Genomic DNA, 15000 nt, shown 5'->3' with positions numbered 1-15000 from the left:
AGAAATACCACAATGTCTAGATGTATAACATTTTATTGAACAGTAACAGTGCAAGCATGTAGGCTTCTGGCGTGACACGGCTAGCCTAATTTCCGTTCATATGCCTTCAGATAAAATAAAATAGAATAAAACTCTTTGAAAATAAATAGGCTTTAAATTAACTTGCAATGCGTATAGGCTAATTTCCGTTCGATGTTACAGCCTAGGCTATGCCTTTTCTCAGATAGATAGGGGATAGCCCTGTAAGCTCATACGGGTCTGTATGTCGTCCTGAAGACCGGCTGTTAGATCATATCGCTGAAGTTTGTCTCCATCTTAGTGTAAATGTTGTCCGTTTTGTTTGTTATCCTTGTAAAGCGCTCCGCTTCGGGACACCATTTTCAGCTGAGCACCAAACACACACACAGAACACTGCCCGAGAGAGAAGGACCCGCCCCCTTTAGTTAGCCTATAGCCTATAGGCTAACTAAAGGGGGCGGGTCCTTCTCTCTCGGGCAGTGTTCTGTGTGTGTGTTTGGTGCTCAGCTGAAAATGGTTAGAGGGAATTATTTTCACCGGACATTTATGTCCGACGAGTTTTCAACTTGTCGGACTTCCACTAATTTTACCGGACAAAGACCGGTAATTACCGGTTAACGGAAACCCTGACGCACACACACACACACACACACACACACACACATACTCTCACTCACACACACATGTACTCACACACACACACAACACACACACACACACACACACACACACACACACAGCTTGGGCAGTCATGTGATAAAGAACTCCTGGCAAAGCGTGAGGGAAACAGAAGTAGAAATCTGCTGTGGCTGGGGCTTCAGAGACGGAGAAAACCTTCTGCGTGTGTGTGTTTGGGCGTGTGTGTGTCTGTGTGTGTGTGTGTCTGTGTGTGTGTATCTGTCTGTGCGCATCTTTCATGTAGTCTCTTGTTTCATAACACATTCATAACCACAATTAGCCTAACACCACATTAGCTAATGCTAGCAGGCAAGGCTGTTAGTCTCACAACAAGTTTGTGAAGCATAGGAGAGAGGAAACTGTACAAAGGATAGGTGTGTGTGTGTGTGTGTGTATAGTGTGTGTGTGTGTGTGTGTGTGTGTGTACTGTGTGTGTGTGTGTGTGTGTGTGTGTGTGTGTGTGTGTGTGTGTGTGTGTGTGTGTACTGTGTGTGTGTGTGTGAATGTGCCGGTGCTGTGTGTGTGTGTGTGTGTGTGTATAGTGTGTGTGTGTGTGTGCGTGTGTGTGTGTGTACTGTGTGTGTGTGTGAATGTGCCGGTGCTGTGTGTGTGTGTGTGTGTGTGTGTGTGTGTGTACTGTGTGTGTGTGTGCGTGTGTGTGTGTGTGTGTGTGTGTGAATGTGCCGGTGCTGTGTGTGTGTGTGTGTGTGTGTGTGTATGTGTGTGTGTGTGTGTGTGTGTGTGTCCAGCCTATAGGCCCACTCCAGACTATATGACACGAGCCCGGCAGGTGTGGTTACTGGTTAGTGGTGAACCCTGCCCCGCGGGGTCAAAGGGTAACTCTGAGGTATTCCTGTAGGGAATTTACAGCTCCGGACCAACACATTGAAGGAGCCTCACACACTCGATCACTCTATTAATATACACCGGGGTGCCTTGACACCCTGACGTACCCCCCCCCCCACCCTCCCCCCTTTTCACACCGACACACTCTCTCTCTCTTTTTAACTTTTTTACCGTTTAGCAGACACTTTTATCTAAAGCGACTTAAAAGTACAGATTACAGGGACTCCCAGAATCCCTAGAGTAATTTAGGGCTTAGTGCCTTACTCAAGGGCACACTAGTGGCGGCGGTGGTGGTATTCCCAGGTGGGATTTGAACTCATGACCTTCTCATCACCACCAGTCCAACTCACTATCCCCAAGGTCACCGCTAACCCCACATATCCCCTGTAATCATAAGAAACGACACAGTTATTATCAACAATAACCAGTTCACAGCAGTACAGCAGGCAGCAGTTGTGATCAATAAATGACTATGAGATCTGAACGAGGAGCGTATTAGCAACCGCTAGCATTAGCATTCTGACTGAGAAACATCATTGTGGCATCTTTTTTTTCATGCCCAGCGTATTACACATTTTTTGACATTGATTTACACGCTTGTCCGTGCCACGGCTATCATAATGATTATCATTCTTAGTTGAACTCATATCTAATATATTCCATTTTAGCTGACGCTTTTCATCCAAAGCGACTTACATCGCAGCGAGTCAGTGCGTACATTTCTCAGTATATACTATACGGTCCCAGAGGGGAACTAGACAGCCCGTCAGGTCTATAAATGACTGGTGGTGGAGGCGGAGGCTGAGACTGCAGCAGCAGCAGCTTACTCAACGGCAGACAAGGGTGCCAAACCGGTTGAAGACTCGCTGGAAAATCTGAGTTAATAAGCGTGAATATCTCTCTCAGTATGTTACAGTTCCAACTCCCCGGTTAAAGCGATGTTCTGAGCGTGAAGAAGGAGCACACGACTGACTGTTTCTCTCTCTCTCTCTCTCTCTCTCTCTCTCTCTCTCTCTCTCTCTCTGTGTGTGTCTGTGTGTGCCCTCTGTCTCTCTCTCTGTCTGTCTGTCCATTCACCAGGGTTGTCAAAGAGGAGATTTCCGATGACAACGCCAAGCTGCCTTGCTTCAACGGGAGAGTGGTGTCCTGGGTAAGTGAGATGGATAGACGGCGGTGGCCCCCCTAGCCTCTGACCCTCCCCCTTCTCTCTGCGTGGTTCTCCTCCACCTCCTCCACCTCCTCCTCCTCCTCCTCCTCCTCCTCGTCCCCTGGCTCCCCGCCTGCCTCGCCTCGCCTCGCTACCCTGGACGCTGGCTCAGCGGTAGCTAAAGATATGTGAGGCAGAGCGATCCAAGTGCATGTAATGTAGCCCGAGAGATCACAATATCACGCCTCCACAGCGCCACATTACATTAGCACTCCGGCATAGGGTGTAAGGCTCGTAATCTCACCGTCGAGCTGCAAAGTGCACTTCTGAGCACAAGTGTGAGCTTATAAATGTTTAACTGCTCGTAGTTGACTGAGAAAGTCCATGCCGTTCATGCCCCCACGAGGTAATCACATCACCCATGCCAATAGAACAAAGTCAATTAAATCATTTACCTTGTATGGCTACGACAGTCTGTCATGGTCACTGAATCAGAATTGCTTTTATTACATCTTACTGAGTACACACACGAGTACAATTCTTTGGCTGTGGTTCCTCAACATTGACATTGCAGCATTCAGATACAAAATATGCAATATAGGCCTACACAATAATAATAATAATAATAATAATAATAATAATAAGTAACATAAGTAAGTAAGTAAGTAAAAAAAAAGAAAAAGAAGATATGTTGATAATAAACATAAAGTAATGGATTCTTGCAATATAATACAATACAGTACGGTAGTAAAATTGTGTGCAGGTGTTATAATACTGTAATATGTTCATTTTTGTAGTGTGAGGGGGGTTGGTTAGGGGGTGGCAGTCTTTCCTATTCCTCCAGTGTATTTCTCCAGGAGTCTGGTTGCTTGGGGATGCACAGTGTACAGGTATTTCACCCTGGCCTGCTTGTCCTGTCATCATGTGAAGCACATTGAATCACATCTTGTGAGGAATGCGCTATACAAATACAACTTGATTGGATTTGATTTGATTTGGGGGGAAATAGAGAGGGGCCTGGTCCACTAATCAAATACACTGTCAACTCTGCCAGCCAGGTCAGCCCCAGTTATCAGTCACAACGCGTGACGTTAGAATTATAAGGTTCTATCTCCATTTTGGTCAAAATTTAGTTTTTTACATAATCTGATCCATTAGGTGTTCATTAATGCCTGTGTGGTGTTATTTTTTAAAATGTTGACATTTTTGAGTTAGTAATTCATAAAATACAAAGGTTCCATCTCACAAAACATAATGGAATGTAAAAACGTTGACGCTCAATATCTCTGAACTGCCCTAAACGGAGATAGAACCTTATAATTCTAAGCTCACGATGTGAGATCCACTAAACATCAGTTAAACTGTACTACCGGTACTCACGGTGTAACTGCAAGCAATCTGATCCCCAGCCCGTTAAATGTTCCACATCCTGCACTAAGAAAGACTCAATGTTCGATCACTAAGCAATAAGACTTTATTATTAACAATTAACAAACTCTGTAAACATCAAATTGACTGCATGATTTTGACCGAAGAATGGTTAAATAGTGACAGAACCTGCTGTACCTCTTATTGAGACGGTCCTCTCTATGCTATAGTTTTGAGCATTCTACAAGGCATGGTAAAAAAGGCGGTGGGACTGCCTCTATATTTGCTGACGCCGTAAACTGTAGAAATATCCCTGTTGGTGATTTTTGCTCCTTTGAACATCATGCTGCTATACTGTTAACATCTCCAACCCCCTGTGCTTGTTCTAACAACATATAGACCCCCCACACAGTCTCCTATCTTCACTGAAATGTTGTCTGTTGTCAGTACCAATGATGACAACATTATGGTCATAGGTGATTTTAATCATCCTATAGCTTTGTGACTCAGCAGGCTGTTAAGAAACTTAATTATCTTACCTCGGGAAGTTGCTGAAAATGTCATAAATCACATAAATAACATCACACACATCATACCCCACACCTTCCTTTCCCCTGTGATACATTTTTAATAATAAGATGAAGACTGCCATTGAAGCTATAGCACCAGTCAAACTTAAGAAGATTACATCTAAACGGAAACCACAATCATGGAGAACTGGGGATATTGTTCACTTGTGAAACTGTCGAAAAACCTGAACACCTCACTATCTACAATAAAGCAATTAGAAATGCAAGAAGAGCTCATTTTCTCAAAGCTGAGTTCTAAAAAAATTATAATAATCCCAGAATGCTTTTCTCAAATATTGACAGCCTCATAAATCCAGCTCCAAAAACTGTTTTTTTTTCACTGTTTAATCACCTCAGCATCAACATGTGACTTTGCAGCATTTTTCAGAGACAAGATAACAAACATCTGAATGGATCAGAACCATGATATAGCCTACTGAATGTGCATGAGCCCCCTGTCTCTTTCCCTCTGCCTAAGCCTGCTATGAATGATTTTGCTGAAATGAAATGCTCAGAGAAACTGCATTCTCAGGAACGTAGTAAAGAAAATGCGAGAGAAGAGAGATTAAAGCCCTCCACCTGCTCACTTGACGCTATCCCCACCACCTTTTGTTCAGGCTGTGTTTAATTGTCTAGAGGATGAAGTGCTAGTGATTGTAAATCACTCCTTGCTGACTGGTATTTTTCCCCCGGCACTGAAATACTGCTATTGTGAAACTCTCTCCTAAAGAAAAGCAACCTGGATACTTTCAGTGCTAAACCATTTCAGGCCTCAAACAGCAGGTACAATTCTTGAGATATTAGTATTTAAACAGCTTAATGATTACCTAAATTAAAGCTGTGTATTTGATGAGTTGCAGTCTGGCTTTTATCCTCAAAAGAGCACTGAGACAGCGCAAGTTAAAGTTGCGTTACATGACCTGAGAATGAATATGGATGACAAGAAACGTTCAATATTAGTACTTTTAGACTTTGATACAGTCGATCATGACATCCTTTTTAACCGACTACAGAAGTGTGTTGGCCTCTCTGGCTCAGTTTTAAATTGGTGTAGAACTTACTGTATCTGTCCGGCAGAGGCTATTTTGTCTCCATTGGTGACCACTCCTCGGCTAACACTAGCATAACATGTGGGGTTCCTCACGGCTCCATTCTGGGACCTGTGTTGTTCAGTCTCTATATGCTGCCACTGGGAAATATCATCAGAGAACACAGGATTTATTTTCGTAGCTATGACGATGATACACAACTGTACATCTCGTTATCACCCAATGACATCAGCCCTATTGATAAACTGGTTCAAAGCATTGATCGTATCAACTCGTATGTGGATGTCACATACTTTCTTTCAATTGAACAAACATAACACAGAGGTTTTAATTATCGGAGCAAAGGTCCAGAGAGAGATACTGTGCACTAACTTTAAAATCCCTGGACACAAAACACCAAAGCCCTACCGAAAAATCTTGCCGTGCTTCTAGACCCAGATTTGAATTTTGAATCTCACATCATGAATCTCACTAAAAACCGCCTTTAATCACCATAGAAATATTGCTAAAATGCCACATTTTCTCTCCCAGGCAGATACTGAGAGACTGATGCATGCTTTTATCACTAGCAGGATAACGGCAACCCTCTCCTTTCTGGTCTATCTAAGAAAGAAATCTATAAATACGCTACAGGTCGTTCAGAATGCAGCAGCAGTAGCACGTGTATACTGACCAAGACCAGAAGGAGAGCACACCATCTCACCTCTCCCAAAAAAAATCCCTTCATTGGTTACCTGTCAGTTTTAGAATAGATTTTAAGACCCTTTTATTGGTGTTCAAATCACTCAATGGACTAGCGCCTGACTAGCGCAATGGACTAGCGCGTCAGACATGCTTTTATTATACGCTCCCTCTCGATCACTCAGGTCCTCTGGCCCTGGCCTTTTAGTCGTTCCCTGGGTGAGGACAAAGAGCTACGGTTAGCAGCTTTTAGTGTCTATGGTCCTGGCCTCTGGAACAGCCCGCCACTGCCAACGGAGCTGAGCGCGTCACGATCTGAAAAACACCGTTAAAAGACATCTTAAAACATCCCTTTTTATTTGAGCATTCCTGTTAATCCATCTTATTTTAATCCACCCTCTTCTACTGTGCTACACCGGTCTCCCCTGTTCTACCATGTCTCTCGTTTCCTATACTATCATTTCACTTACCGTAAATACTGTTTATTTTCACTGTATTATTGTTTTATTGTTTATTGTATTATTTTCATTACATTCTTAAGCACCTTGTAATGACATTATATAAGCTATATAATGAAGTCTGATTTGATTTGATAATAATTGGCCTGACCAATCCTACCCTTGTTTTCCCAAGCGATATCATACGATAAGGACATGAGTGATCCAAATCTGAATCTAAATCAAAAAACTTGATTGCCAAGCAAAACAATGGTTGCCAGGAACTAGTTATGATGTTACATGTTAAAAAAACAAACAGTACATCACGAAAACAATATCACAAGGGATGAGACACACACGCTCTACCATAAGTCACTATTAATTATGATTAAACCCTAATCGTAATTAATCATAATTAATGTACACATCACAGTAGCTTGTCCTGTGTCCACCCCGCCGGTGGAACGATCTTCCCCACTGCTGTCAGGACTGCAGAGTCACTCCTTATCTTCCACCCGGAGACTGAAGACCTCCATCTCTCCAGGCTACATCTTAACCGTCCCTCCTAAGACCTCTTCATCCCCTCTACCCCCCCCCCCCCCCCTGTACAGTGAAAAAATAAAATCCTCCTCCTTCCTTCCTTCCTTCCTTCCTTCCTTCCTTCCTTCTAGCACTATGACAGCCAAAAGCCCCTGGCCCTAGCATACATTACATTTCCTCACGACGACTGACAGATGGATGGATGATTCACTTAACTTGTGAAGCGACTTGGAAGTCGCTTTGGATAAAGGCGTCTGCTAGGTGCCAAAAAATGTCAAAATGTAAATGCCTGACTTCCACATACAGGACGCGACCTGACTCACAGCGGGGGGGGGGAGGTGAGGTTGGTGTTTTACATGGAGCCAGCAGGCAGGGAGCAGCCCTGCCCTCATTAGCATGACAGGCTACGCCACATACCATTCCTCTGTGGTGTACCTCAGTCTTATGCAGATGATACTTTTTTATTTACAGTAGTTTATTACTTAACAAGCTTCCCACTGAGTCACTAGAGGCAGAGTCACCACCTGTCTTCTGTTTAACGGACTGCACTTAGGCCTATGTTATATAGAGCCTTCATTCCAAAGCGCTTTTACCGTACAACGGCCTCTCGTTCACCCTATTCACACACGTTCACACACCGATGGCGGCAAGCTACCGTGCAAGGCGCCGCCGGCCCCGGTCGTTGGGAGCAATTTGGGTTTCAGTGTCTTGCCCGAGGACACCACGACATGTGGACAGGAGGAGCCGGGGATCAAACCATCGAACTTGGGATCATCCGATGCCTCCTGAGCCACAGCCGCAACCTCTTACTTTTTCTTATGAAACGCTATAGATGATTGGACAGATGATTGACTTACTTAGACTATATATGTTGTAAGTTGCTTTGGATAAAGGCACCTGCTAAAAGCCCCAAAAACGCAAGTGTAATGTAACAATTTTAATATTATATGGAGATGATATCACAGGGTTCCCACGGGTCCTTGAAATCCTTGAAAGTTTGTGAATTTGAGAAAAGAAATCAAGGTCTTAAAAGTCTTTGAAAATAGACATGGGTCATTGAAAGTGCTTGAATTCCCCTTTCTCTCTCTCTCTCTCTCTCTCTCTCTCTCTCAGTCTCTCTCTCTCTCTATATATATATATATATTTGAAAAATGCACTTAGCTCGTCAACTAGTAAATAAGTCTCTGTATTGCTTAACTTTACACATATTTCACAATATATTGCTTTGCTGTGCTGTGGTAGAGAAGGCAAGAGACTATCTAGTGTTCACACATTCAAGCCTCTCTTTTTAATTGTTGTCTGTGAGCGGATAGTTCCTATTATATAAATACTCATCTAGGTCTGTCTCAAACTATGCCGTGTTGGGTCCTTGAATTTGAGGGAATTTAGTCCTTGAAAGGTGCTTGAATTTGATGTTTCAGAATTTGTGGGAACCCTGATATATGTTCTAAATGGCCAAAAACGCATATTATAAGGAGATGATATATCAGCATTGAGATGCACAGTAACCGTCTGGCGTGGAAGGGTGCTGAAGCACAAAGAGATCCGTTCAGCCGCGCGTCAGCACTTTGTCCTACCGACCGCTAATACCTCGACACGCTGTACGACGACAGGTCGACGATACATATTCGCCTCGCGATTTCCGTTAAATGCATTTCCGCTACTTTCCCCCCCAGTAGCGGCGGTCTGTCATGTCCAACAGTGGCTCCAGCAGGGTCCCTACGGCATGTTCCCTCAGCTCCTATTATTATGCTTCAGATGAAAGCCAAGCAGCTGTATCTACGGGGCGTTTTACATAAGTCTTTGTCCTCAAAAACTCGTCAGAGTGAAAGCGATGTGGCCCTGCTACGGTTCCCTCGGCTCCCGAACCAACTTATTTATGCAGAGCCACCACCGGTCAGTCCTCCGGCTCCTCAGACCCCGCCTCCCATTCTGTGTCCCCTCCCCCCCCCTTCCTGTCTGTCTGTGTGTCCCCCTTCCTGTCTGTCTGTGTCCCTCTCCTCTGTCTGTCTATGTGTGGATGTCTGTGTCTGTCTGTGTCCCTCTCCTGTGTGTCTGTCTGTGTCTCTCTCCTGTGTCTGTCTGTGTCTCTCTCCTGTGTGTCTGTCTGTGTCTCTCTCCTGTGTCGGTCTGTGTCCCTCTCCTGTGTCTGTCTGTCTCTCTCCTGTGTCTGTCTGTCCCTGTCCTATGTCTGTCTGTGTCCCTCTCCTCTGTCTATCTATGTGTGGATGTCTGTGTCTGTCTGTGTCCCTCTCCTGTGTGTCTGTCTGTGTCCCTCTCCTGTGTCTGTGTGTCCCTCTCCTGTGTTTGTCTGTCCCTGTCCTATGTCTGTCTGTGTCCCTCTCCTGTGTCTGTCTGTCCCTGTCCTATGTCTGTCTGTGTCCCTCTCCTGTGTGTCTGTCTGTGTCCCTCTCCTGTGTCTGTCTGTGTCCCTCTCCTGTGTGTCTGTCTGTGTCCCTCTCCTGTGTCTGTGTGTCCCTCTCCTGTGTTTGTCTGTCCCTGTCCTATGTCTGTCTGTGTCCCTCTCCTGTGTGTCTGTCCCCTCCTTCCTGTCTGTCTGTGTGTCCCTCTCCTCTGTCTGTCTATGTCTAAGCCTACGCTTAACGCCTTCTTTTTGTACTGTATGCTTCTGTGTCTGTACCATTGCCATTCTATAGTTGTTTTCTCTCTGCGTTTTCTGCATTTCTCAAGCCCCAGGCTAGGGTAGGGGGGGACTGTCTGTCTTTATGTCCATCTGTGCGCCTAGTTTCTAGAACAGTCCGTCGTCTGGCCGAGTCTGTTCGTTTGTCCGTGTCTTATGTGTGAAGTGTGTTACGCTTTATCTCTGTTTGCCCCAGTTTCCCATGTTGTTCGCGTCTGTCTCTGGGATTCTCTCTCTCCCTCTCTCTCTCTCTCTCTCTCTCTCTCTCTCTCTCTCTCTCTCTGATCTCTCTCCCTCTCCCTCTGTGTCTCCCTCCAGCTGGTCCTGGCAGAGAGCTCCCACTCAGATGGGGGGTCCCAGTGTACAGAGAGCCATCCAGAGCTCCCCCCGCCCCTGGAGAGGACAGGGGGCATCGGGGACTCACGGCCCCCCTCTTTCCAGTGAGTACACCGCCTGCTTTTACCCTGTTTACACCGTTTATATACACGATTTCACACACGCACACACACACACACACATACACCCACACACACACACACACACACACCCACGCATACACCCACACACACACTATTACACACACACAATTACACCTAAACACACACACACAAACACACACACACACACACACACTATTATGCACACGCAATTACACCTAAACACACAAACACAAACACACACACACACACACACACACACACACACTATTATGCACACGCAATTACACACAAACACCTTGTGACCTTTTTAAGTCTCTGCCAGCCATATGTGCTAATCACAATCTGGAGGCTCATCATACTGAAGCTCTCCCCACTCAGGAGCCAAGTGCTCATGGGAGGTGTGTGTGTGTGTGTGTGTGTGTGTGTGCGTGTGTGCGTGTGTGTGTGTGTGTGTGCGTGTGTGTGTGTGTGTGTGTCTGTGTGTGTGTGTGTGTGTGTGTGTGCGCGTGTGTGTGTGTCTGTGTGTGTGTGTGTGTGTGTGTGCGTGTGTGTGTGTCTGTGTGTGTGTGTGTGTGTGTGTGTGTGCGTGTGTCTCTGAGTGTGAGTGTGAGTGTGAGTGTGAGTGTTTTTCTGCCTGTGCGTGCGTACGCGTGTGCGTGCGTGTGTGCGCGCATGTGTGATTTTTTTGTCTGTGTACGTGCGTGTACGTTTTTTGTCTGTGTACGTGTGTGTGTATGCCTGTGTGTTTGTGTGTTTGTGCCTGTGTGTGTGTGTGTTTATGTTTGTGCCTGTGTGTGCCTGTGTTTGTATTCGTGCCTGTGTGTGCCTGCGTGTGTGTGTGTGCCTGCGTGTGTGTGTGCCTGTGTGTGTGTGCGCCTGCGTGTGTGTAAGTGTGCGTGTGTGTGTAAGCGTGCCAGGTTAGGCGCTCACTCTCCCGTGCCGCCAGTAGATGAAGTGTCTGTCCAGCCAGCCATGCAGCCACACGTTAGCGCGCTCATCCCTGCGAGCAGCAGCGCACATGATGCATGTAGTACACTGGCTGCGGCGCTCCAGAAATAGCCGCCGCGATGATGATGATAGCAGCGTAAAAACATCTCCAGTGATTCACTGCGCTGCGACCCGTTGTGGCCGACCACTCAAAGCCATCTATCCATCCATCCATCCATCCATCCATCCATCCATCCATCCATCCAACCATACTCCGGGGTTGAGCCGTCGATGATAAAGGGAAGTTGTGGCCCAACAACGTGTGGTGTTTCCTGCGCCGCGTCGCTGGTCAGAAGCTAACAGGAGCGCTAACACGTTTTTTTTCTCCCCTCAGACAGCTGCTCTGTAAACCTTTATGTAAGCCCAGACGTCGACAAGTCAAACACCCACACACACACACACACACACACACACACACACACACCTTACAGATCATCACTGCACTTGTTAAGAGAAAGGCCCACAGCTAAATTTAGCGGGGGGTGGGGGGGGGGGGGGGGGGGGAGATTGTCATCTGGGAGCAGGCTGAGGTTGGGGTTGAGGGCTGTATGTACCCGACCCGTTCGAGGCGGTCGGGAGGTAGAGATCGGAGGGCGGGCGGCGGGCCTCTGTTGTAAATGCGCGGAATGCGGTTTCCGATGGTGTCGACCTCCGCCGGACCTCCGCCCCCCCCCCCCCCCCCCCCCCTCCCGCCGCTGCAGGACTCTATATTGAGAACATGCAGCGGGTTGCGTCCCTGCGTCCCTGCGTGTCTCTATCCAGGCTGACATGCCCTCTGCGGGCTGCTCCCCGCCGCCTGACTGATGGTTTTATTGTCCCTGCCCCCCCCTCTCTCTCCCTGCTGTGTCTGCTGCCACCTTGTGGCGGAACGTGGAACTGCTGGTAGGCTCAACCAACTGCCACAACCACGTACGGCTGTCTCTCCCTCTCCCTCTTCTCCTCTCTCTCTCTCTCTCCCCTCCCTCTCCCATCTCCCTCCCCCTCTTCTCCTCTCTCTCTTCCTCTCCCTGTCTCTCCCTCCCTCTCCCTCCCTCTCCCCTCCCTCGCCCTCTCTCCCATCTCCCTCTCCCTCTTCTCCTCTCTCTCTCCCTCTCCCTGTCTCTCCCATCTCCCTCTCCCTCTTCCTCTCTCCCATCTCCCTCTCCCTCTTCCTCTCTCCCATCTCCCTCTCCCTCTTCTCCTCTCTCTCTCCCTCTCCCCCTCTCTCTCTCTCCCTCCCTCTCCCTGTCTCTCCCCTCCCTCGCCCTCTCTCCCTCTCCCTGTGTCTCCTCTCCCCCTCTCCCCCCCTCTCCCCCTCCTCCCTCTCTCCCTCTCCCCCTCCTCCCTCTCCCTCCCCCCCTCTCCCCCTCCCCCCCTCTCCCCCTCCTCCCTCTCCCTCTCCCTCTCCCCCTATCCCTCTCCCTCTCTCCCTCTCCCCCTCCCTCTCCCTCTCTAAGCTAGATAGGCAGTCTTTTCTTCACAAGAATTAGCATGTTTGAATTCCCAATAGTGCGCAGAATTGATGTGTTTCTGCGAGGTAATCCGGATTAACAAACATTAAAAGGACCATCTCTGTTTCCCAGGAAGGGGGAGGGGGTTTCGGGGGGGGGGGTTGCTGTTAGGCGCATAGGGGAGGCTCACAGCTGCAGCCCCCCCCCTCTCCTTAGGTAATCTCATACAGATCAGCCTATCCCCTGCTTGACAGGACGGACTGCATCCATTGACAGGAAGGCAGGCAGGCAGGCAGGCAGACAGACAGACAGACAGACAGACAGGCAGGCAGGCAGACAGGCAGGCAGGCAGGCAGACAGGCAGGCAGACAGACAGACAGACAGACAGGCAGACAGACAGGCAGACAGGCAGGCAGGCAGGCAGACACATTGGCCCATCACTGCCTGTATAACACCACCACAACCACTACTAGGCACAGACAAGCCAAACAAAATGGCTCCCTCTGCTGTTCTGTCCTGGTGAGACAGGTGGTGGTGAGACTGGTGGTGGTGAGACAGGTGGTGGTGTGTGCATGGCTGACCTGAGGTGGGCCTGGGGAGGCGCTGAGGCGGAGTTACAACATATGTTAACATGCCTTGAACACGCTCGCTGAGTCAACACGCTGAGTCAACACGGGAGCACAAACACACACACACACTGTAGCACACACACAGTAGCACACACACAGTAGCACACACACAGTAGCAACACACACACACACTGTAGCACACAGTAGCACACACAGTAGCACACACACACACATGTAGCACACATACACACATACACACACACACACACACTGTAGCACACACACACTGTAGCACACACACAGTAGTACACACACACTGTAGCACACACACACACAACACACACACACCACACACACACTGTAGCACACACACACACACACACACACACACACACACACACACACACACACACAGTAGCACACACACACACACACACACACACACACACACACACACACACACACACACACACACACACAGTACGCACACACACACACACACACACACACACACACACACACACACACACACACAGTAGCACACACACAGTAGCACACACACACACACACACACACACACACACAGAGCCACACAGTAGCACACACACACACCACACCACACACACACACACACACACACACACACACACACACACACACACACTGTAGCACACACACACACACACACAGTAGCACACACACACACACACACACACACACAGTAGCACACACACACACACACACACACACACACACACACACACACACACACACACACTGTAGCACACACACAGTAGCACACACACAAAATAAATAATATAACATAGGCTAATAAATAAGAGAAATTCTTAGGCTTAGTTTCTTGGACATTGGCATTGCAGCAGAATACAAAATCAACAATAATAGAGAATAGAATAGAAGTATAATAAGTAAGTTAAATAAAAATAAGGTACGTTATTAAAAAAAAAAGGAGCAGCAAATACACATGTACTGTACTGTACACACACACACACACACACACACACACACACACACACACACACAGCAGCAACACACACACACACACACACACACATACATTGCAGCATACACACACTGTCACTCTGCTTGTCACTCTGGTGTGTGTAGTTGCATTCCTCATCCTCCTCCGCTCGCTGCCCTTAAGGCTGATGAGGTGGCAGCTTTTATACCCAAAGGGGATGTAGCGACAGCTACTGTTGTGTGTTGTGTGTGTGTGTGTGTGTGTGTGTGTGTGGGTGTGTGTGTGTGTGTGTGTGTGTGTGTACAGTACAGTACATGTGTAGGGGGTAGGGGAGGTGATTCTCACCAGCCTCATGTTTCCCTGGAGTCTTCTGGGTGTCTCTCTCTCTCCTCCGCTGCCTGAGGCCTACAGCCCTCTCTGACCACCAGGCTCCACCTCCCCCCTCCCCCCTACCTCTCTCCTCCTCTCCCCCTTCCACCCTCCACCCCCCCCCCTCCACCCCCTTCCCCTTCCCCTCCCTCCTCTCCACCCCCTCCCCTCCTCTCCACCCCCTCCCCTCCTCTCCACCCCCTTCCCTTCCCCCATCCCCTCCCTCCCTCCCCTCTTCCTCTCCATCGC

The 15000-nt window shown here is 47.9% G+C and overlaps 1 protein-coding gene across 1 annotated transcript in view; it reads left to right on the top strand.

The window, feature by feature from the left end:
- LOC308161087 (segment polarity protein dishevelled homolog DVL-1-like) overlaps nucleotides 1–15000 on the top strand; it is a 52499-nt gene that overhangs the window by 8721 nt on the left and 28778 nt on the right. Inside the window, 2 exon segments of the mRNA XM_080535035.1 lie at nucleotides 2623–2692; nucleotides 10293–10414. Coding sequence (XP_080391161.1) covers nucleotides 2623–2692; nucleotides 10293–10414 — 192 coding nt within the window.

This window comes from Nansenia antarctica (genome assembly GCF_963989245.1).
Source record: "Nansenia antarctica genome assembly, chromosome: 6".
Lineage (NCBI taxonomy): Eukaryota > Metazoa > Chordata > Actinopteri > Argentiniformes > Microstomatidae > Nansenia > Nansenia antarctica.
Note: the sequence above shows the minus strand (reverse complement) of the source record. Positions and strands in the feature narration are given on the sequence as shown.